General features: G+C 35.9%; 1 protein-coding gene across 1 annotated transcript; it reads left to right on the forward strand.

The window, feature by feature from the left end:
• The first annotated feature begins 5,362 nt into the window (after positions 1-5,362).
• On the forward strand, positions 5,363-22,273 carry LOC129221249 (cuticle protein 38-like). Its single transcript, XM_054855703.1, has 2 exons — positions 5,363-5,644; positions 21,777-22,273. The coding sequence occupies exons 1-2, from the start codon at positions 5,633-5,635 to the stop codon at positions 22,218-22,220; spliced, it is 456 nt and encodes a 151-aa protein (XP_054711678.1). The 5' UTR covers positions 5,363-5,632; the 3' UTR covers positions 22,221-22,273.
• The last annotated feature ends 1,436 nt before the right edge of the window (positions 22,274-23,709 follow it).

Below are 23,709 nucleotides of genomic sequence, written 5' to 3' on the forward strand. Positions count from 1 at the left end.
TGATGCAGTTTACTGGAGTACAAGTTGCCAACACTTCACCTTTTCGGATATTCCTTGGCCTTTCACTCACGTTGGCGACTCTCACAGGAATTACATCTTTAGAAAGGTCCACAAGCGTAGATGCTACCAGCACTCCTTTTAGATTATTGTTTAGGTGAGTGTATTCAACGAGTCCAAATCGAAAACTATTGCTTTCTTCAATGGAGCCAGATATTAATGATTCTGACTTAGAGGGAATCGATAAATCTGTTTGGGCTATTATTTGATGAGCGGATTTTACATCACTTTCTGCGGGGAAAACGGCTCTCATCGAGTGCAGCTCATTAGTCTTGAAGTCGAGGTTGAAGTCATACTTCTTTAAAAAGTCCAATCCGAGAATGAAGGGGTCCGTGATAGCAGCAACGAATGCCGTATGATGGTAAGTGGCATTTCCAAACACAATTTCTAAGTTTACTTTACCTTCAATCTCGATCTTGTCACCTGTCACAGTTTGGAGGGTAACGCAGAGCGGCGTCCATAGAATGTTGAGTCCAAATTGACGAGCCACATCTGTTCTAATGATTGTAACATTGGCTCCAGTGTCAATAATCAGTTCGCAGGGAAACCCGTTTACGTATGCGTAAACAAACAGTCCATTACTGCCGCCACTCGTCGATGAAATCTGGAAAACTTTAAGATGGGGCTCATTCCAATTTGGCGACCTCCGCCCCGCGAGATTGCCATGGCTTAGTTTTCCTGGACCTGCGAGGGAGAGGTGCTCTTCCCTCTGGTTTCTTGGCGAGCTTCACAGTTTCTTCGTAAGTGACCCTCGCCGCCACATTTCCAGCACTTAAGTGATTATCCATTTTAGTACTTGGGAGCCGAAGTCCTTTTGAGGATTCCTGCAATTTCTTTTATTTGCTTTTCCAGTTCAGCAAAGCGTGACGAAACCGGATCAGGCTCATCAGTTTTCACGCCGCGGATTGAATGGTGATCCTTGCGGGTTGCTTGCTGGGCGGCCTCCAACTTCATCGCATACACAACAGCAGAACTCAGGTCTTTGACATCCGCCATCCGTAGAGCTTTCTGGATTTCCGGATCTCGAACCCCGTCGATGTAGTAGTTGAGTGCCAGGTTGTCTCGAACATCCGCAGGACAGTCGCAAAAAGCAAGATGAGACAGTCTCTCGACGTCCGCCGCTAGCTCTTGCAGGGTTTCCCCGGTTTTCTGGAAACGGGACTTCAACTGGAGTCGGCTGAAATCTTTCTGGCACTTCTCACCGAAGCGAAGCTCCAACGCAGATGTGAGGGCGGCGAAATCCAGGCGCTGGCTGTCCGGAAGGGTCTGAAGAATGTCCGCTGCGTCACCTCTCAGGGATGCTGCAAGATGGCAGGCCTTGGTAGCAGAGTCCCATCCGTTCGCTTCCGCCACTATCATGAATTGGGTCTTGTACACCTGCCACGAACTTTTCCCATCAAATGTGGCCAGTTTAATGGACGGTCGACCAACAGATGTGGGAGCGCAAAACTGTACAGAGCTGCTTTCCGCGGTCGCCAATCTCTTTTCCATGTCTTTAATTATTTCTTCCTTAAATGAAGTAAATTTCTTGTCTTCTTCTTCCAACTTATTTTCCACATTGGCGATACGCTCTTCCACAGTATCAAATTTTTCTTCCAGAGCATCAACTTTATCTCCCATGGCGGTTAGTTGATTCTCCATAATGGTTTTCATCGACGTTAGGTCACTTTTTATTTCATCTTGACTTGTAGTAATTTTAGCAGTTAAATCACTATTTAACTGTTCTTGGTTAGTCGCCAATTCATTTTTTAATTGTTCTTGGTTAGTCGCTAATTCATTTTTCAATTGTTCTTGATTAGCCGCCAATTCGTTTTTCAATTGTACTTGATTTGCAGTCAATTCATTTTTTAATTGGTCTTGATTAGCCGCCATATCATTTTTTAATTGTTCTTGATTAGCCGCCATATCACCCTTCACAGAGTTGATTGCGTCAAGAAGTTGTTTTAATTGTTCATCCATTGCGCGAGTAATCACCATAAAAATAAAGTCCAAATTCAAAAAGTCTTTATGAAAAAAATGTCCAAAGTCACACTTACTCCAAGAAAGTCCAGAAGAAGCCCCACGTTGGGCGCCAATTGTAACGGATCCGGCGCGACTTCCACTTTCTTGAAATGAAGACACAGTTCTTGATAAAAACACAGGAGCTTTATTTACACTATGTACAGGAGAAATCGTTAACAACTGCTAAAATAATCATCAGCAGTTAAGCAAATATCACTCAACACCGTAAGCTCAACGGTTACACACGTATTTACTTCCAAATACGAAAACAACACAGCGAAATGCTTCGCTATAAACAGAGCTAATACACACTCTCAGTACAAATTCTCAATCGAAACTCTCCTTTTTATCACGCAGGACGCTTTTATAAACATCGAAGAAGTTTCCACAACATTCTTGCTGCTTCTCGAAATGCGTAGACCGTTATCAAATTTTATCAATGAAAAGAAAAGAAAATAGGGGGATCGTATACTTTAGCCGAATGAAAAGGGGTTGTATATTCATTACGGGAAACTATTTACAGGTTACGTTACTACAATAATTACTTTATACAGGATTTGTAACAATATGTTTTGGTAATATTTTACATGAAGTGAAAAGCTTTATTGTTATAAGGCTGAACTCCATCCGGTAACTGAACTGTTTTACTGGTCAGTCATTTTAGGGGAACAGAGAATCAAAAAAGTGGTTGAAAATTAACGCTATCCACTGGAGTTTAGGGTTAATCCACTGGAGTTAGGGTTAAAATTTCAAATATCAAAATATCATCAAACGTGCTGTTGTTTCGTTCAAATGTAGAAGAGTAGAAGCAATTTTCACCCGTCATAACTTGACAGGCGATTTTTTAGTTAATAATAAGATTTTGATAATAGCATTTTTTTTTTCTGTGCAATGCTTTATTTTGAGAGCAATATTAACTTTTCACGAATAAAGCTCTAGACATAAGACAGCAAGACCCTAGAACAATGTTTTGGCCATCAAATATTATGCAGAGATTTAATTAAACGGTACTCAACTAGGAGGAAGAAGGCAACCCTTTTCCATAATAGGTAAGGCGTTAAGTGAAACACACCAATATTTTTCTATTTTTCTGCGGACAAACACAGGGAGTTACAAAAAGTTCAACAGAGGTTGAGATTTTCTCACCCGTGGAAGTCCGTTGAATAAAAAAAATTGATGCCCTTCCCCCTCTGATGTGAAATGATCATTTTTCTTTGCATAAAATGCGTACACACCTTTTGAAAAAAAAAATTAATTTGAATTCTTAAATTTTTAATTCAAATTATGTTTTTCGCAATCACGAGTTGCGACAGGACCCTACTCATTGGTTACTACTCTACTCAATTGTTTCTAGACACTGCTCTTGTCCCTCCAAGTCTACCCTCCTGTTGAACGGAGACGTGTGTATTAGTTGTGTATGTGTAGGCTTTTGTGTGTGCGTAGACCTGTGTGTATGCACGTTGGCGTGTGTGTATGTGTGTGAGTGTGTATGAGCGTGCGTGTGTCTAGGACATGGACGCCACCGACCAGGAGTGGCTACCGGAGGACGGAGCCGCGCCTGCAGGTGGCGGTGGTGGTTGAAAAAGGCACGGAACATCAAAGACGGTCAAATGAGAACAATAAGCAATCGTGATTGCTCAAAAAACCTATTAAAGTTTCTTTGGAATTTAAAACTTTTCGTCAAATCATTAAATTAGATTTACAGTTGCTTTAAAACTCTATTTAGCGAGTCAAGCGGTTTTTACTGCAATTTAAAATATTTCGCCAAAAAAAGACATCAAATATTATCTTTCATATGTAAAAATAGTTCCGCAACTCTATTGTTTATCTCCAAACTCGCCCAGCAACCACGCTATCATAATCCGTCTAACGAAAAAAAAAAAAAAAAAAAAACAAGTGGAACATTCAAAAATCATTGTCAGAAAAAAAGAAGAAAATATCGTACATTTCACTCGGATAAAAACAAACCAAAAGTTTTTTCTTTCAAAACAAATCGCCAAAACAATGAATTACATTTACAGTTGCTTTAAAACAATAATCCTAGACTGAACTGCTCAGCGCCTAACGCGCCAAGCGACCACGCTGTCGGAACCCAGCCTATTTGCGTGTGAAGCGGATGCTTTTCTTTGGCAATAATAAATGTTTCGCCAAACAAACAAAAAAGTATAAAATCACATTAACAGTAGCATTCAAATCTTTATATATTAAGAGCTGCTTTGCCCGGTCTACCTTGAGAATAAAAATTGTGTCAAATGACATATATTCAACAATCAGGCTTAAATAAAAGAAAAAAAACACCATGCAAAATTACCCTTCCAAATAATGTCGACGGATATTAAACACGAAGTAAAATAAGTTAAAGAAAGTAATGCAAAATAAGGAAAAAACAATGGATTTAAAAAGCGTAACCGTGGAAACGCGAAAATAAAATGATTGACAACCTAAATCAAAATGACATTTTTCGAATTTGATTTAAAAACGCTTGTAGCATTTTTTCCTTTGAAGATAGAAGCTAAGTTTCTCTACCATAGATCCAGAGAGATCTGGAGTAAAAAATGTCGCTTTTTCCAAGAGTGTCAAAAAGAAAACAGTGGGACAATTCCTTCACTTTTTTATTGATAGATTTAATGAAGAAAGTAGTGCCTAAATTTCAGCTAAGCCTAAAAAAGTTCGAGCTAAAAACGCAAATTACTCCCGCCGTAATTAAGTTAGAGCATTGAAACGAATTGTTTAGAACGATATATAATATTAATATGTGCAAGTAATTTTTCACTCCCATTTTCAGAAATTTATGTGAAATTTGGGCCCGAATTGGACAAAATAGCAATAGCCCAGTAAACAGATCTAGTCAATCTTTTGAATTATTACGCGCTGAGAAGAAATATATAATAGAATCAAGCAAAAAAAGGTTAACATTCATTTCATGTACTTTTTTTTTTTTTTTGGATCTAAAATATTGAAGTTTTATAATAATCATCATAATAAACTTCTTGTCACAGGAGGTTCAGCTGACCCTTTGACCCTCTCCTGAATCCGCCCTTTGAGCCATTTTCAACAAAAAAAACCAAGAGAAAATTAAAAAGAAAAAAAAACATGCACATGTCTCACTATTTATTTAACTAAACAGAAAATGATAGTAATAATAAATCAAAATTCTAGTTTCTTTATTGAGAAGAACGGGGTGGAGTTCTCTCGTCAATTAATTTCCTTGAAGTACCCATTCCACTAGAGAATACACGATTCCGTACGTCCTTCAAAAAGCTTCGAATGAAAAATTATTTTCCTTTCATGTAATTATTGCGGTGTCTGCTTCAATTCCAGTCTGTCCCTACAACTTTCTGCTGTATTCAATCGCCGAAGGTCGATCACTTTGCTATATTACATCGTATACAAGCAAAAAGAACCGCCTTCGAGTTGCTCGCTAATTGTCATTCGAAAACTTACGGATTACTGGTTTTTGTGTTTCAGTTACATAAAGTGGTTCCTATCTCACCGGCCTTGTAGAAATTAGGTATATAAACAGTTTGGATTAAGTGTGGAAATATTAGATTTTAACAAGTCTAAACTTCTCACCATGATTGCAAAGGTAAGTTCTCTTGTGCATGGTAATTGAATAGCTTAGTGCAGAAGTGTCCTACCTACGCACAGTGGGGCGAAAACGCCAAAAATCGCTTAATTCCCCCTTCCCCCTATATTCAATCAATTGAGGATTAATAAATTTTCGCAGGCCTACCTCTCTTATACAATCCGAACTGGAATTTTAGAGCCTTTCGTCCACTACAAAGCAAAAGGGAGCATTTGGAAAATTAAAGAACCGTAAGTGCAGGAATTTTCAAAAAATGCTTTTAAGTAGTCCAAAAAATTTTTTCTAAAAGAGGCGAGTATACTTAATTTCTCTCGTGTCCAAAAATAGTAATTGGACGAAAAGAATGAATAATCGAATATTCAAATCGAAAATCGGTTTTGATCAGCACTGAAAACTAGGGAATTCAAAGTTAATTTTTTCAAAACACTCTACAAAAAAATGTACTTTTGAAATTAATATTGAATAGTCATAAATGGTCTGTAGAAAGACTAAGGGAATTAGCTGCGTAAATCATCGAACCTAGGACCCTAAGCCCAAACAAATAGAAAAAACTCCCTAATTACAGCCTGTGTAAACAAACAAGCGAAAGAGGATTAAAAAACATTTTTCATTGCTTTTTGGCGTTTTCACTCCACTGTGCTACGACCCGCGAAACAATTCCAAGGTTATTTAGAAAAATTTTAAATATTTTGAAATTTAATATGTGCTCTGGCCCACGAGAACAATTTTAATATGAGGTGTGGTAGCAAAAGGTTGGGCACCACTAGCTTAGTGGATGGAAAAAGAGTGACGAATAAATAAATTTTAAAAACCATATACAGTAAAACCTGTAAAGTTGACCACCTTTGTAAGTTGACCACCTGTCTATGTTGACCGCTTTTGTCAGGAACGGAATTTATCCTATCTTATATAATGAGGGAAAACCTCTGTAACTTGTACACCTCTCTATCTTGACCACCTGTCTATCTTGACCACTGATGTACACCAAATTTGGTTTGGAGTATTGTAAAAAACCCTTTGTAAGTTGACCACTTGGTTTATTTTTTAAAACTTAATGTAGTAAATTATTTTATTTTATAATATTATTTATTTTATATCTTTCCAAGAATATTTTCGATGCCAGACCAGCATTTTACCAACTAAATAAAACAGCAGCATAACTAAACCTCCTTGTGAGTTTAACAACATGGGAAAACTACTAAGAACCCTTTTACTCTCCAAACTTGTTTTTCTTTTCTTCTATTTGAGATTGCCTTTTGTACTCTCTGCTCAATGAAAACATGTGTCAGTAGAAAAGTACAAAGTATTTTTTTCCAGTTGCAATATTTTGTGCTAAAGAGTAAAGTTACTTGCATTGCAGTATTTCTGGTGCAAGGGATTAAGAGATAGGGAATTTTCATTTTCAACAGCCTTTTTGAACTACGAAAGTCCATCTTGTTATTCTTTGTATTACAGTTTTACATAAAATGCCTTCAAAAAGAAAGTTAGTTGAACTTGAGATTTATAAGAAGTATGAAATATTAAAATTAATTGAAATGGGAGAAATCCAAAGAAAATTAGCTGACGCACATATGGAAATTCTAAAACTAGAGTTTAATAAATGCGCGAAACTTCAATAAGGAATTATTTTGTTGAACAATAGTTCATCATGGTTATAAATGTATATGAGAAAAAAATAAAGCGAAAGATTTGTTATTTTTGAATAACTATGAATTTTTAGGAGCTATTAATATCAAACAAGTAACTTTTCATAAAAAATAAGATATAAGATTTTTTTTTTTTTTGATCAATTTACTGAAATTTTAAAATTGCATGACACATTATACGTCATTCTGGGAAAATTATCTCTAAAAATATTTGAATAACATTTTACATTTTTGTTTCAAAGTAATGTTAAACAATGAAAGTGAGTTGAACAGAAAGAGTAAGTGTCAATTAGTCAAAAAATGAAAACATGGTGCAAGAAATGACAAAAAAAAAAAAAAACTTTACCTCCTTTATAAGTTGACCACCTGTCTAAGTTGACCACCAAAGTACTGCACCGCAAGTGGTCAACTTACACAGGTTTCACTGTATATATAAAAAAAAATTACCGAGCTTTTAGTCTCTTCTCTGCCTCTCACATATCACAGATTTTTAAAAAAAAAAAAAAAAAAAAAAACGATATCGCTGAAATGATAGAAGGGAATAATTTAATTTTTTCAGCTAAATGCGTCGTATTATACAGGTAGAAATATTTTTGTTTGAACAGTTCATTCATTCTTGACGAGCATCCAGGGCGCATAGTCCACACGATTCTAAACACTGGCAGAAGTTTAACTTCGATAGAGGGTAGCACCAATCAATCTCCACTTCCACAATTTAGGCGTAGTACTGAAAGGTAAGGAAGACATCCAGTACCCTGCACCCATGATCACTGCTAGCGGCCGACCACAGAACTTTCGTACCCACAGATTTAATGTGCACATATTCCGCATGTACTCGAATGGTATTTAGATACGATAAACCTCGATCCCGGTACTCTTCTGCCCACTCGACCACCTACGGCCCTTATTTGAACTGTTTGTGAAAAGAAAAAAACTATTGATGTTTAAAAGAGCAACATGTGCTCATGTACAAAACAATTTCCATTTCTTCTAAAGTTCTCTAAAATGTCACTTAACATGTTCATGTCCACTTAACGCTTCAGTTAATATTTTTTTATAATAATACAATTATCTTTGATAGTTGAAATAACATTTTTGACTGAGTCACTTTATTAATTGAGAAACGAAAGAAAAAGTTTTCAATTTGTTAAAGAAATCTGTCTAGCTGCTAATTATTGATCAACCCTACATATTCGTTGTACAAAATAACAGGAAAATTTTACGTACACCTGTTTTTTGTGGATTTACTCGAATTAATATCGTAGCATATATCTTTGTGCATGGATCAGATGTATTGTTTTCATCTGATACGCTGCTCCACGCTCTGCTCCAGGAGCCTGTGGGAACGATACTGAGAGGCAAGAGACCGAATGGGTCGATAGACTTCTCTACTGTCATTCTTTTGTTATTTCTTGTTATTTTTGTTGTTCAGTTAATCAGTGGCGGATTTACTAGGGGGGCGGTGGAGGCGACCGCCCTCTCCATGACCGTCATTTTTTAAAATCAATAATATAGAATTGAAGGAATTACTGGCTATATTGCTACTGATTTCAATCAAGTACATTCCTCAAATTTGCTTTAAATTAAGTTTAGACAAGTCGAGGATGGACAGCGTTACCCACTTTTTGATTTGAACCTAAGCTCGCGCCTCCCCCCTTTTTGGAACTTTAATAATTTTTATATTTCTGTATGTCTCTTCCAACTTTTTTCTTCCATGGACTACACTATACTGGTATGATAATACATTTTGCTATGAGTTAGAACAGTGGTTTCCAACCCTGGGAGTGATAGCCGCCAAAGCGGAGATTAAATACTTCAAGGGTGCGATAAGTTCGTGTGGGGCGATAGGGGGCGATTAGTATTTAAAATACAGGATAAAGGGGGGGGCAATTTATTCTCTGCCCCTCCCCCTACATGACGGGTTTGAGGGGAGGAATATGGCTTTTACGGTTTTCAACCGCCACCCCCTTGAATTAGACTGTAAATCTGCCCCTGCAGTTAATTTGTTTTGGATGTCAGTATTATCTTTTGTATCCGCAATTGGAAATCTTTACTAATAATAAAGCTGAAAGTCTCTCTGTCCGGAGGATGTCTGTAGGATGTCTGTGACGCGCATAGCGCCTAGACCGTTCGGCCGATTTTCATGAAATTTGGCAAAAAGTTAGCATGTAGCATGGGGGTGTGCACCTCGAAGCGATTTTTCGAAAATTCGATGTGGTTCTTTTTCTATTCCAATTTTAAGAAAAAAAAATCATAAGATGGACGAGTAAATTACAAAATTATCATAACGTGGAACCGTAACATGGCCACAAGCCAATTGGCGAGATACGAAATTATCATAACGTGGAACCGCAAGATGGGTACAAGCCAACTGGCGAGAAAATTCACCATACATTATTTGTAAATATGCAGGCGAACCAAAAGACCTTTTCATTTTTCTATTACGGGCAAAGCCGTGCGGGTATCACTAGTAAATAACAAAAAAAAAAATATCTTTATACATTGATGAAACAGTTTCTTGTTACGCCTCAACAAGCGTAAGTCATATTTTTTTCCAATCTATACTATTCCGAGTTTGTTGAAGCGTTTATTAATTTTTTCCGAACAAATGCAAAGGTTTTACTTCTCTAAACTGTTTTGTTAACTCTAAACTAGCAGAGCCCTTGTTTTTGACACTTTTCTCCTAATATGCATAAAATATGTAGTTTCATTCCCCGTATGCAATTGAAAACTTTTTCTTAGTATAGTCATTATATTTTAGAGAACGTAATCTATTTTCTCATGTAGAAAATATATGTATTTTTTTCGTTACCAATAAATTTTTTAATTTAAAGTTATCTCTAAAAACTATCTACCTACCTCTAGTGAAAGAAAGCTTTCTTGCCAAAAATTATAAAGCGCAAACACAGACCGGTCATTGAAATTTGTTTCGGGGGGGGGGGAGGGGCAGGGTTCGGTACATACTCCTTGTGAATTTTACCCGAAAACAGTAAAACCACGTCCACTTGTATGTAAATACATTAATTTCCAAAATACAGGGAGGACAATTGACCCCCCCTTATCCTCCACTAAATGACGGCCTACGCAAAATCTATCTTATACTAAATGTGTTATTTGTTTACTTACATTTTACAGAATTAAAAACAATTTCGTTTTACCGACGTATTTCCACTACACCCTAAATCGTAATTAGAGAGATCCACTCTATTTCATATAGATTGAAATACTTTAGCGTGATATTCAACATTTTAAAGCTAAAATAACTGTTCATTAATTACCAACCGAAATTATTTTCTAGTATTCTTGCTTAATCAAACTTTGATTAAATAATTTGCTTCATTTAAACAAAGTATATTATTCAAATCGAACGAAGATATTCAGTTGAAATCTTACATGAATACTTTAAATGCCGCTTTAAAATATGTTTTAAAGTTATTATATTTATGAAATGCATTTTGAAAAACTATCGAACGTAATATTTCTAGCTTTCCGCCTCTAACAAACTTAAAATTTATGAATAGTTTCATTACTTTAATACAGCGGTTCCCAACATTTTTTATCTTGCGAACCCCTTTCGAAATCCGAAGGAATTAGGCGAACTCCTTGTGCAATAAGTAATAAGTAATAAGCAAAATAATAATAATAATCATAATAATAATCTCATTCGTAATAATATTTGAGAGCATTTTCTACTACTTTAATGCTGCTCTTTACTTCGTAACAATTAAAACATAACAGCGAAAAGAAAAAAGACGAACTTTGCTACAAACTAAAATGATAGCTAGAAATGAAGGCAAAACTAATTCATAAAAAACAAACCCAGCGAGTATTTTTTATTGGGCTTCAGTCAAAGCCTTTAACTAAGTTTAACTCAAATATCTGACAGTTTCCAGTCTTGCATTGAATTCAACATTTAATTTGCTTCTATATTTAACTCTGTATATGTTGAATCTTTTTCAGATAGAAACGTTTGTCCAAAAAGTTAATAAAATTCAAAATGTCTTTTTCTGACTCAACAGTACATCTATTGGTAACACTTAATCAGAAGTCAATTAAAGAATAATCTTCAAACATACCTTTTATAAAACTATCTCAGATTAACTGAATGATATTTTTTCTATCAGTAAAATTTGAATGGTCGCTAAATTTATATCTTGTTGAAATGAAACGAGTTTACTTGTTCAATAAAGATATTTTGCGCACGTTCATTGTTTCAATGCTGAAGAATTTCTTTATAACCAAGCGTGCAGAGTAAAATGCTTAATTAATCTTTTCTTATTTTATTGTTGAGAAGCAATAAAAACGCCTATTATTAAATCTAATGAGTTCATAAAAGGTAAGTTTTACATGAAGAAAAAAGAATTTTTCTGCACAAATTTTATAAATTCCTTTTTAACATAAGGAGAAAATTTAAGTTGCAATGTCTAATTTCATTATTTTTTTGCTGCGTACCCTCACACATTCGCAAGTTTTCACTCAGGAATTTTTTTTTTTTACTTGCGAACTATTCTTTCTCTTTTTTGTCAGGTCGAAGAACATTATAATTTAGGTAATGTGAAAATTTCAACAACAAACAGTAGCGAAATCACACTTCTACGCATTTTCGGTACACCACAAGAGAAGAGAGATAGCTCTTCGTCACAATGGTGAAGAGACTAAAAGTTGAAAATTAACTATAAAAGTTTTCAGACGTTCACATATGCTCCATGAAATATTTAATTCAAATTAAAGCGAATTTTCTGATCAAAAGTTACATAGAAAAACAAAGCATTCGTGTGCTTTCATTGTGTTCAAAATGGGTTCAATTCTATCAAATGCTCATTGAAAACAGTAAAAAACCTGCTCCTTGTAATGACATACTTATACTTAATGGGGTTGTTTCCTTCAGTCAAAAGTAGTACTTTTAGTCACTGAAATTGATAGAATAAGCGAAAAATAAATAAATAATAATAATAATAACATGGACCCAGAAAATCCTTTCATTTTCCCAATAGTTATTTTTTAATTAATTTTTTAAAATGTCCAATTTTGCAAACAAGGCGTGGTCTAGATGACGTCACAAATGATGCTTTTTGCCGCATCTTTGTACCGCGTTTTCACGTTATGATAATCAAAAAGCGAATTAAAATTGCGCTCTATCCTTGCTATCAACCATATCATTGCCAATACACGTGAGTAAAGATGCGTATTAAATATTTTGCTCCTACAATGGCAGCACAGAATCGCATTTCATCATTTTTGATGTCATCGGCAAGAAATGTAAACAATGAAAGATCACCGATTTAAGTAATTTTTAAAAAATATTAAACTTAAACAAATTATTTAAAAAATGGTTAGATCCTATGTTTTTAAGCATGTTCTTTCAGAAAAAAATACTTTTAAAATGTTGGAAACGTCCCCATTCTTGAACTTAACATAATATGTTAGCAAGTGTGCTAACATTTCGTCCAAAGAGTATCGAATGTGCAAGAGACAAATGAAGAACAAAAAATGCTCGAACTTCGCGAACCACGTTGGGCACCGATGCTCTAATATGCTTATAGTAGTCATTCAAGTGAGGTGGAAGTATGCAATATCTACAGCACCCACCATTGAGAGCCGAAAGAAAGCAACGCATTTTTTATGCAACATGTAAAAAGTCAAAAATGACTAAATTTTGTAGTTGCCATCATAGAAAACCATTCAAAACTCTAACAAATTATGCTACCGAACTCATATCTTCCCTATTTTAAAACTATCTATGAGATTCAGTATATGGTTTTCAATACACAAAGTTCAATTGATCATTTTTTGAGCTTTATTTCTTGCAGTTCCAAAATTCTAATTCCAAAAAAAAAAAAAAAAAAAAAAAATCAAGTTTTTCAAAAATTTAAATTTTTTTTTAAATTTTTAATTATTGATCATGACTGCAAAATTCTAAGGCGAAAGGAAAAATAAATGACCGGGGCTGGAAAAATTAACTTCCGAATAAAAGTTCAAATTAATAGTAAAAAATCAAATTAAATAGCAAAAACTCAAATTAAATTGCAATTCTAATTATTTTTATAAATCATATTCTTCTCATCGAATTGAAAACGGAAATTTTATCTATATTTCTAAGGACTAAGATGTTGGCATAAATAGACAGTAGCTCTGTGTTTTCTTTTAGTCGTTGGATATTTCAATGTTTCAGTGTCAAATTCAATTTTTTGATAACGATTAATCTAATGACATAATCTGAAAATAATAGTACCATATAAAGAATTTTTTCATTCCCTTTCATAGCATTTTACTAACAATTTGTTTATTTTTTAAATTTTGTTCTGAACCGAAACATTTAGCCTATTTGGAAATGAATCATTTTATTTGAATTGCATTCTATATTGTTCTTTATGATACTGCAGGAGCAACTTTAATTGGATGTATTATATGTCTAATCTATTTGAGGGTAAAGAGGGGAGGAAGAAGTAGGAGTATAGAGAAGTCAGAAAAATTAACCTTGTTTTTCGATTGGTTCTTTCTCCCTTTCTCTCTTTCGCGTTTCTTTCAATGCTTTGGGGCTTTAGCAAACTGCCTAAAACAATAAATTTTGAGATAAAATTCAAGGTATGAATGTCAACTTTTCTTCTTGAACGCATTTTAACATCGAAATTCTTCTTGTTCAAAAATCAATGTATAAAATCTAGATTTTTCTCCATCTTGAAGCTCAGGCAGAGCATTTTTAACGAAGCAAAAACCATGTTTTGGATATTTTCAAGTTCAGTATACAAAAAGTGTATACTGAAGTTAAACTTTCAGTATACAAAAAGTGGGTGATATATACTGACTCAAAGAGTTCAGTGGAAGCCATCACTCACTGCAACAATAATAGTCACCCCATAGACATATCATTTGTACAAAAATCTTATGCAAAATCATTTTCGTGTTCTCTTTTGTTTTATCTCTGGTCATGTGGGCATTACAGGTAATGAAGCAGCCGATGCAGCTGCCAAAACCGCAAACACCATGTTCGATGATAGTGTTCTTTTGATGACATTAAAATCGCAATTTTTGAATGTCTGGACACACATTGGAAGCAGACATGGAATCTTGAAACGCTAAATAAATTACATTCGATCCAACCATCAGCTAAAGGTTTCAAATCATTACAACTTTCCAGGAGAGAACAAGTTTTATTAACTCGTCTTCGCATCGGTCATACCAGGTTCACTCACAAATACCTCTTATGTCGTGAACCAGCTCCAACTTGTATTAAATGTAACGTCAACCAGACAGTGTTGCATATTTTATGCAACTGCCCAAATTTCACTCAAATACGTTTTAAATATTTTAATGATTTTAATCCATTTTTGAAAGACTTGCTGGGGGACCCACCGCATTGCAACTTATACTCCTTCCTCCAGGAGATTGGATTCTCCTTTTTAATTTAGTGGTCGTCTCACCATTATGTGATTTCGTCCCTTCCTTATTTTTCAAGATAGTGTTTCATCCATTTTTCCTTATATGTCTTCAACGTTTATGTTTTTAAGGCTGTCCTTTTTTAATACTAGTACTTGAAGGTTTATTCTTTCGATTTCAAAATATATTAACTTTTACTTTTTTAACTTATTCTTAAATAAAAAATAAATAATATATAACGAAAAATTGTTTGGCGCAGTATAGCCCTCAAGGGCTCTTGCGCCATAAAAACCAAACAAACCAACCAGCCAAGTTTAACTTCATTAAATTCAAACGCATAAATTATTGTATGTTTTAAACTAATGATGTTCCATTTAAACTAATAAATAGTTTTAAAGGAATAAGGTCAGAGCATACATTTAAATGAAACGAACCTAGTTCAACGCCGTATAAGACCGTCAGTTGCATCGGATGCATCCGTTGCCGTCGCAACACGGTTTGTTACGTACGTTGAGGTTTTCGTGGGTCACAAGGCCGTATCCAGAGGGGAGGCCTGACGGGCCCGCCCCCCCCCCCCGAAACCCGAAATGTTTTGTACCGTAAAACAGAAGAAGGTTTTTTTTTTCTTTTTTTTAAATTCCTAATGTCAGAAAAGGAAAATAACAATTTTTTTTTTTATTCTTAATTTTGCTACTATTCAAAATTTATAATATTTTGAAGAAATACAGAAAAAGGAGTTCTAGTTCTCATTAGCTGCAAGGCATACTTGAAATTTAGACCTTTAATTAGGACTTCCTGCTCTCTTTCCCAATTCAATTCAGGGCAGTCCAGGGTCAAGGCAGGCCCTTTGTCAGTTCGGTAGACTTTTAAGTCTACCGAACTGACTTCTGTGCACTTCCTCCTCCAGAGGTGTGCACAGAAATTTTGGGGCTGTCACAAATGCTTTTTTTGGGCCCCCTCCATATTGTTTACCCATATTTTCAACCCTAGGTTAAAAAATATTTGGCCCCATTTAAGCTCGGGCCCGTGCCAACAGGTGTCCCTTCTCCCCTCTGTGAACGACCCTGCCCACCTCCCCCTAAAACTCTTATAAAACTTACACTGTACTGATTTCGAGCCGGGGACTCCCCAAAGGCTGGGCCCCTAGTTTCCGATTAGGCGAGTATCTTGTTACCAAGATGTGCCAAATTCAGCTCCTCGATACATCCTGAGTAAAAAATGCAAAAATCACGATTCGCTCGATTTTGTAGCATAATTTTCAAGATCATTTTTGTGACTGATATGTTTCTTGTCTTGCATTTATTTAATGCCGAATTCAGAATCATGGAAGTTTTTTGTTATTGCTTGTGTTTTTTTTTCTTACTTCTACTGCATACTGTTAATACCTTAAGTATGAGAAAAAAATAACACTTAGTCTACTCTCTTTCATTTTCTGCACTACTTGTGATTGAAAAAAAGTTTGTTTCGAGAAATATTTCGTTGCATTTATTTTTAACTTAAAACGGGTGTGTCCTACAAAGTTATAATCATTTTGTAACACTTTGCAATCAACTGCTGAAAAGTGTAAATAAAGAGCTTCAAATAATTTCAACTGTTCAAGAGTCTTTGAAAATTATTTAAGTTTTTGAAATTCCTTGAAAAGTTCTTCAATTTTGGATCTTATCAAGAAAATAAAGTATGAATTGTCCAAATGGCTAGAATATTACTCTTCCGTTCTTATTTTCTGAATGTCTCCAACATTTCTTTTAAACTGTTTTGTACAATGTTCATACTGTAGGGCATTTATAAGTAAAAAAAAATGGGGGTAGGGGGAGTAGGGGGAGTGATCAAAAACAAACTTCACTAAAAGCCGTTATGAGCAGATGGCGGGGTGCTTCTCTTTTCTCCTCTGTCGTTTTTCCTCTCTGTCCATTCAGGGCCGGATATAGCTTTTGAACCGCTCCGTGCAAAAGGGAAACATTGCGCCCCTTTTGAACTGCACGTATAAAGACCCCCTCCCCCCCCAACAAATAAGTAAATACATGTTTTTTTTTACATTTTTTGGCAACCGCAAAAAATTTGTCAAAGTAACTTGGCAATTAATGTAAATATTAGTTATAATTTTCTAATCAGTTAACAGATTTGATTCTGGTGATTCCCAATTCTCCATTCATAAGACAGTGGTCTGAGAGAGAGCTGATCTAACGTCTGGTTTAATAAGTGGGAGTCCTTACTAGAATATGAGCATACAAATTAGGGGACTTGTGTTATTTATGGGGAATCTGGAATTAGTAGAATTATGCTTATGTGTTGCATGCATATCACTAATCCTTTTTCCATGTGCAAATAAATAAATAAAATAGTTTGCATTTTGAGATCTTGAAATCAGATTATGTTTTTTGCAATTACGAATTGCGATAGGATCCTAGTCGTTGGGTTTCTTGTTTCTACTAATGGCTCTTATCGCAACTATAATTGGAATTCAAGACTTTAAAATTCAAATGAATACCAGGGCTGGTTGTTATGTGCTGAATGCTGTGTGCTGGATACTTTTTTCGTGAAAAACAATATTGTGTAAAGACGATAAGGTCTTTTATAAATATACAGTGAAGCATCTTTTATCATTTTTGAAGGAACTGCATGAAAAAAGCGTACAAGTGAAAGAACGTATAATAGGTATAGGTTAATGTGCATTAGACTCTGCAGGGACCAATTAAAAAAACGTATAATTGATAAAAACGTGTGAAAGAGAAACGCATAAACGGTGTTTCACTAATACGATTCCGAGGCACGTGGACGCCTGCATAATAATAGAAAAATAAAACCAAAGGACGGACGTCATTCAACGGTCAAGTGAAAACAATAAGCAATACGTGATTCCTCAAAGAAAAAAAAAGAGCAATGTGAACATTGCGTCATGGGTAAATTTTGTGCACAAATAGAGGACCAGGGTTTACACCCTGGAAAGTTTTCTAAATAGTAGCTATAAAAATGCTATTTTAGACAATCTTTAATGATATAAGGAAGAGAAGGAATGTTAAGGGGACCTTACTTTGAAATTTTTCAAACTTGAAGGCTCAAAACAAAACTTTAAACGATTCGAAATTTTAATTCTGTAAACAAAATTTGAAAAAGGGAGGGGAATAAGGGGTTATCAAAGCGTCTAGAGAGGAAAATTTTCAAGAAAAAAAAAAAAAAAAAAACCTGCAGTTGTTACAATTTTTATCTTTTTTTTTATTTATTTCTATTGAGGCTGTGTCAGAGGCTTTCACTTTTGTAGGCCTAGTGCGAGCTCCCGATATAACATCCATTCTTTCATGTGGCTCCGTGCCAGGATAATATCGACGCCCAGTTTCCGTATCAGATGAAGGTACATGCGCTCTCGCGAAGCGAAATAGAGCTGGGATTTTTTTTTTCCAAGAGTACTTCAAGCCAAACGAATAATCAAGGGATCTTTTACATGCCGCAAAATCATACGACCCGGGCGCTGTCTATTTTATCTTGAAAATTCATCGATTTGGGGCCAGGTTTGAACCTGTGTCTTCAAGCGTAACATGCCAACGCCTAACCGCTATCACCCCTCGGTCGGCAGGCAACCTTTGTTGAAGTAAGGGAACGGGATGGGGTCTGGGATCATCATGTCTGGGATAATGCTGATTTTTTTTTAATTTCAACATGTTTGAATTCAAACGCTTACAGCCCCAGTAGAACATTTCATTGTTTTGGACGGAGGTGTTTCTATTTATTTATTATTTTATTTTATTTTTGACTTTTGTGTGATAACTATGGTCATTTTTTCTACTTAGTTTTATTTTAGATATCGTCCCTCATCTCCTGCAGAATTCTTGTTTTAACCTTCGTTTTTTCCCTTCAACCATTTAACAACCTCTGGTGCGACTTTTCATTACAATCGTTTAAATCTCATTTCTCTTCCTCTACTTGGACTTTTCATCTGTTTAAACCATATTTCGGAGGCACATACATTTTTCAGCATTTAGCTGTGAGATTTTCATTATAAGAAAAAAAAACAAAAAAAAAAAAAAACCAAAAGTAAGAAAAACCGAAACAGTAAATAAACAGAAAAACGCTATCTTGTTTATTTATAAATTTATACATTTTTTAGTCTAAAGCTCGCCAAAAGTTTCTAAATTGCACTGAATACTGTAAAAGTCCTTATTTTCACGAGGCTTTAATTTTTGCAACCCCGTCATAATCGAAAATTTTAAACCTGGCGAAATATCGTTTTACGTCGGATTTTTAAACTTTCGCTTCTGTTTATAAAAAAAATCGCGAAATTTTCAGCTCGCAAAATTACCATTATCTTCATTTTCGTGAAAATTACGGCTCGCAAAATTTAGTCCCATTACTGTACCTTTTTTTTCTCCTATTTAATGATGTTTGAAGCGTTCATCTCAGCGGCTCTTAGTTGGTTTTTCTTATTAGTGCAGATGTTCTCTGATATATTACTAAATATATGTATATATTTTTTAATTTGCATTTTGTTCTCAAATTTTATTGAAAAAAAAAATGGTCATTTTCTTTTTTTTTTTTAAATCTTTAAATCCGCGAAGGATTTCCTTTCGTTGCATAACTAAAATCAAATTGGTTGCTCGCTTTCTGAAAAATTTGGATGTTTTCCCCGCTCACCTCCTGGTGACTATCGGCCAGGGTTGCCAGAATTAAGAACAGTAAATACGGGACAGGCATCTATGAGTGAAAAAAGGGGGGGGGGGGTATTTTTGAGACGTCAATTCATAATAAATCTGAAAAATTCAATCACAACAAAGCAATAAACCGCACAAAATGTCGCCTATCAAAGTATAAAAATCGTTTTCATTGCGATTGACGACGCATGCGCAGAGATATATTTCCAACGTGAGTAAATGAGCAAAGAAGCAACCATTTAGTTCCTCGTGGGTCTGCCGCCAAAACAGAAATATTCAAAGGGAAATAATTTTTGCGTTTGCTGCCACATTACTTTCTTATTGCTCATTATTTCACAATTTTTGTGTTACTTTATTTTTCCCTTAAAATAATGTCTCGTTCTGTAAAATATTATTATCAGCTGGAATACGGAACTTAAGCCGTCCCCTATGGAAGTTCCCCGGACGCGGGACAATTTTTCAAAATACGGGACTGTCCCTTGAAATCCGGGACGTCTGGCAACCCTGCTATGGGCATCCCGATGGGGGTCACTCTGATCTCTCAAAAATTTCATAATTCGGCAAATTTTTCCTGACGATTCTGCAAATTTGAAGACATAATTGAAATATTTAAATGCCTGAATGTAACTGTTTACTAGAGGTGTGAATACATGTATCATATCCGCATTTTATCATTCTGCAAAGTTTGGATTTCCGTTCGACAGAGAATTTCGTTCCTCCCAAAAATTTAAGTTCGTAGCGCCCCTGCTGGTGTTGATCCTGTACTGATGATTCTCCTTCATTTAAAATGATTTTAAAGTCTCTGTAATTAGGTAACGTTCGACAAGAACTAACACATTTTACTTCAAACTTGCGTAGACTACGATTATAGAATAGATAAAGGGATATCGCGATGCGCCATCTTCATTTGTAGATGGTACCAGTATTTTTTCCAGAGAACTTAGTTTTTTTTTTTTTTTTTTCAGCCGCTCAATTGCAAATATTTTTCTCATTTTGATTTGGCAATTTTGCGCCCCTCAAATTTTTTACTCCGTGCTGGGGCACGGACTGACGGAGTATTAGTCCGGCCCTGGTCCATTAAGTTCCACGATTTGTTGAGCAAGCAATTTTTATTTTGTTTGACTGATTTGCAAAAGAATGTATAACTTTTAAAAGACTTTGTTTGCATATTTTTTTTTCATATTTTTGGAGTCTCAATTACCTAATGTAAGGCCTTAAAATACAGATTTTTTTTTTTTCAAAAATTTCTCGGGGGAAGACCCCCGGACCCCCTGAAATTATGGATGTTCTACATCCGACTTAAAGGGACACTCTCCTGTTATCCTTACCACTACAAGGTGAATAAAAAATTAAAATAACAGTCTAAACAGTGGAATCATTAAAAATCGAGACAAAAAGTCTTCTATGTTAACATTTGTATGCGTTTGGTGTGTCTATATATACTATATGTGTGTGTGTGTTAGGGCAATGTACTAATCTGGGCCCCTCCCGAAAAAAATTTCTGGATACGGCCTTGGTGGGTCAAGCGAGTAAGTTTTTGACATCCGTGTTCTTGCACCTTAGGGGCCGTCCACAAATGATGTCACCCTTGGGAATGGGATCGTGCACTTGTGACAGTTTGTGACAAGAGGGAGGGATAGGGCAACAAGAAGTGCATCATCACACTTTGCAGCTTTTGAAAAACAACGTGACATGAGATAAGAGTTAATGTGAAATGTGACATTTAGTTGATAAAGGGGGGACAGGGGTCAAATTTGTTAAGGAAAAATGTGACAATGCTGTAGAAAAAATCCTGATTTTTTAAATCTTTACCTGGACTAAGCCACTAAGGAAGTATCTAAGTCAGGTTCCTTCATATCACATTTTGAGTTTCTTAGAATCTGTTTTCACACACACACGCGCGCTATTGTGTACTTGTGTTTGGCATTGAGAAGAGCAAAAATTATACGAGAATCCGGCCTGCACTTAGCTATGTGAGGCTTTCACGTAGGTCAGGGATGCCCACGAAGGGGCGGGAGGGGAGGATCATTTCACAGTGCAGACTACACCATTGAAATATTTAGGCGGGTTGAAGAGCATTTTTTGGGATGGGGTGTCTTGCTCTTGGGAGAGGTCTTTGTGGTGTTTGCTCTTGGAAGGGTTAGGCACTCCCGCATAGTCTGTCAAGATATTAGGCGTTGACATTGAAAAGGAGGTAAGTGCCAAAGCTGAAATTTGCCAGGAGAAGCAAAGAACAATATTGGTACAGTCATTCTGTTACCATCAGCTCTGTCTTGTGACATCGCTCAAAACTAATCGGAGGTGACAGAAACTTACCTCTTTTTCAACGATTTTGGCCTTGGAACATAGAATCGTTTCAGCGAAAAAAAAAAAAAATCGCCAATTATGACACTTACCTCCTTTTTAATGTCAACGCCTCACATATGAACTTTATGTCATAAAAATACTGATTAATTTTTATTCCAGATCGCTTTCCTCTGCGCTACCCTCGCAGCCGCAAGATCTACTGGTCTCTTGGCTCCTGCCGTCTATGGACATGGCCTCGCCATTAAGGCCCCTGCTGCCCCAGTCCTCGCAGCTCCACTCCTTTCCAAGACCGTTCTCGCCGCTCCACACCCATACGCTCCATATGCCAAACATATTGCTCCCCTCCCCTACGCCACAGTTGCCAAGGCTGTTGCCCCTGTCACCTACACCACTACCATCACCAAGACTGCTCCAGTGGCCCCGATCCTGAGCCACGCTGGTCTTCTGGGTGCTGCTCCATTGGCTTATTCCGGACTCTATGGACACGGTCTGGCTCATGGACCTGGGCTCTTGGCTCATGGACCTGCTTTGACCTACGCTCCAGGCCTCCACGGAGTTGCTTATGCTCCAACTCTCCTCAACCACGGAAAGATCCTTTTGTAAAACGAGTATATTTATTTGTATAAATCTCTGTGAATAAATGTCTTCAGTGCTTATACATCTTACTGGATTAGTTATTTTATGAATGTCTGGGACTAAAATGCAGATAAAATAGTGTTCATTTTCAAATGTGTCACAGATCTGAGTCGTAGCGAGAAATTCCTCAAGATGAATTTAGTTTTAATTTTACAAAGTTGGTAGACGGTAATACCTGAAATAAAATTGAATAAATGACGTAGAGTAAACTTTATACACAGAAGATCAATTTCAATTTTCATTATAGAAGTTGAATGTTTAGGTTCAAGGAAGGTGTGGAGACCTGTGGGGAGGGGACTACTCCTCTCCTACGTCACTGGTACAGACAGCAGGCCCGTCATTCGAGCAATCACGGAAAGTCCCCCTAAATTTTAAAAACATATTGTAATGCATTTTTGCTTTATTTTGATGCTTTTTCTAATAAAATGCATTGAAATTATACCCTTTGATCGCTCCCCCCCCCCCTTCCCGGGAGCACTGAAATGACGGGACTGACAGACAAAATAGTCCAATTACGATGCGCTCTAAATTACTTAATGTGCAACAAAAACTTCTTCCATAATTCCCAAATAGGCATTTTATGTCTTTATAATAACTATGAGAAGCGTAAATTTAGAAATAAATTATCTATTTAGCAAAATAATTCCAAATGCTTTACACTAATAAGTCTACAAGCTAAGATGAAAAACATTCTGAAGATATAAAGTGTAATCCGAAATTAATCAAGAATTTTTTTTTTTTTTTTTTGTATGCTATTAAATTTGCATATTACAAACGAAATATCTTTATTATTAAGTTTGCATAGAGCTACCGGTCGACGGCGGTTGGTTGATCACATGACAGCTACTGACGTCAGTGGTTACTAAACAATTGTCACCAACATATTAGGCGGTTCTACACCAACCGATGTTCAGTGGCGGATTGGTTGAAAAAATCGGCCCTGGCATTAGGAGGTGTAGCGGCCCCATAGCTCTTATAGATATTAAATTTTACCTAACAATTGGGATATCACTTAAATATGAGGAAATTATTCTTAACAACTAAATATGTTTTATTTAAACAAAATTTAACAGATATGAACACTTCTGCGCTTTAATGGTGAACAAATTGATACAGTATTAGCTAAACCTTATTTTGGGGGAAAATTGTGATTGTAATTGTCCATCTTTAAATATTTATATAATGCATGGAACTTGACTGAATATTTCCTTAATGATAACTCTGCTTGGATAGTATGTCCTTTTTTGCAGTCATAACAAGTAACTTAATTGCCCTGTTATATGAAACTGATCTAGCGATGTTCACATGGGTGAAAGACTAGGGCCGTCTTAGAACGCGATGGGTCCCTCGACACAAACATACATTACTGGGCCCTCTCATAAACATTCCCCTTTTTATACTGCCATGTCCTGACAACCCCCAGACTGGATGCGAGGGCAAAAACCTAGTTTGAGGG

The sequence above is a fragment of the Uloborus diversus genome, chromosome 4, assembly GCF_026930045.1.
Source record: "Uloborus diversus isolate 005 chromosome 4, Udiv.v.3.1, whole genome shotgun sequence".
NCBI lineage: Eukaryota > Metazoa > Arthropoda > Arachnida > Araneae > Uloboridae > Uloborus > Uloborus diversus.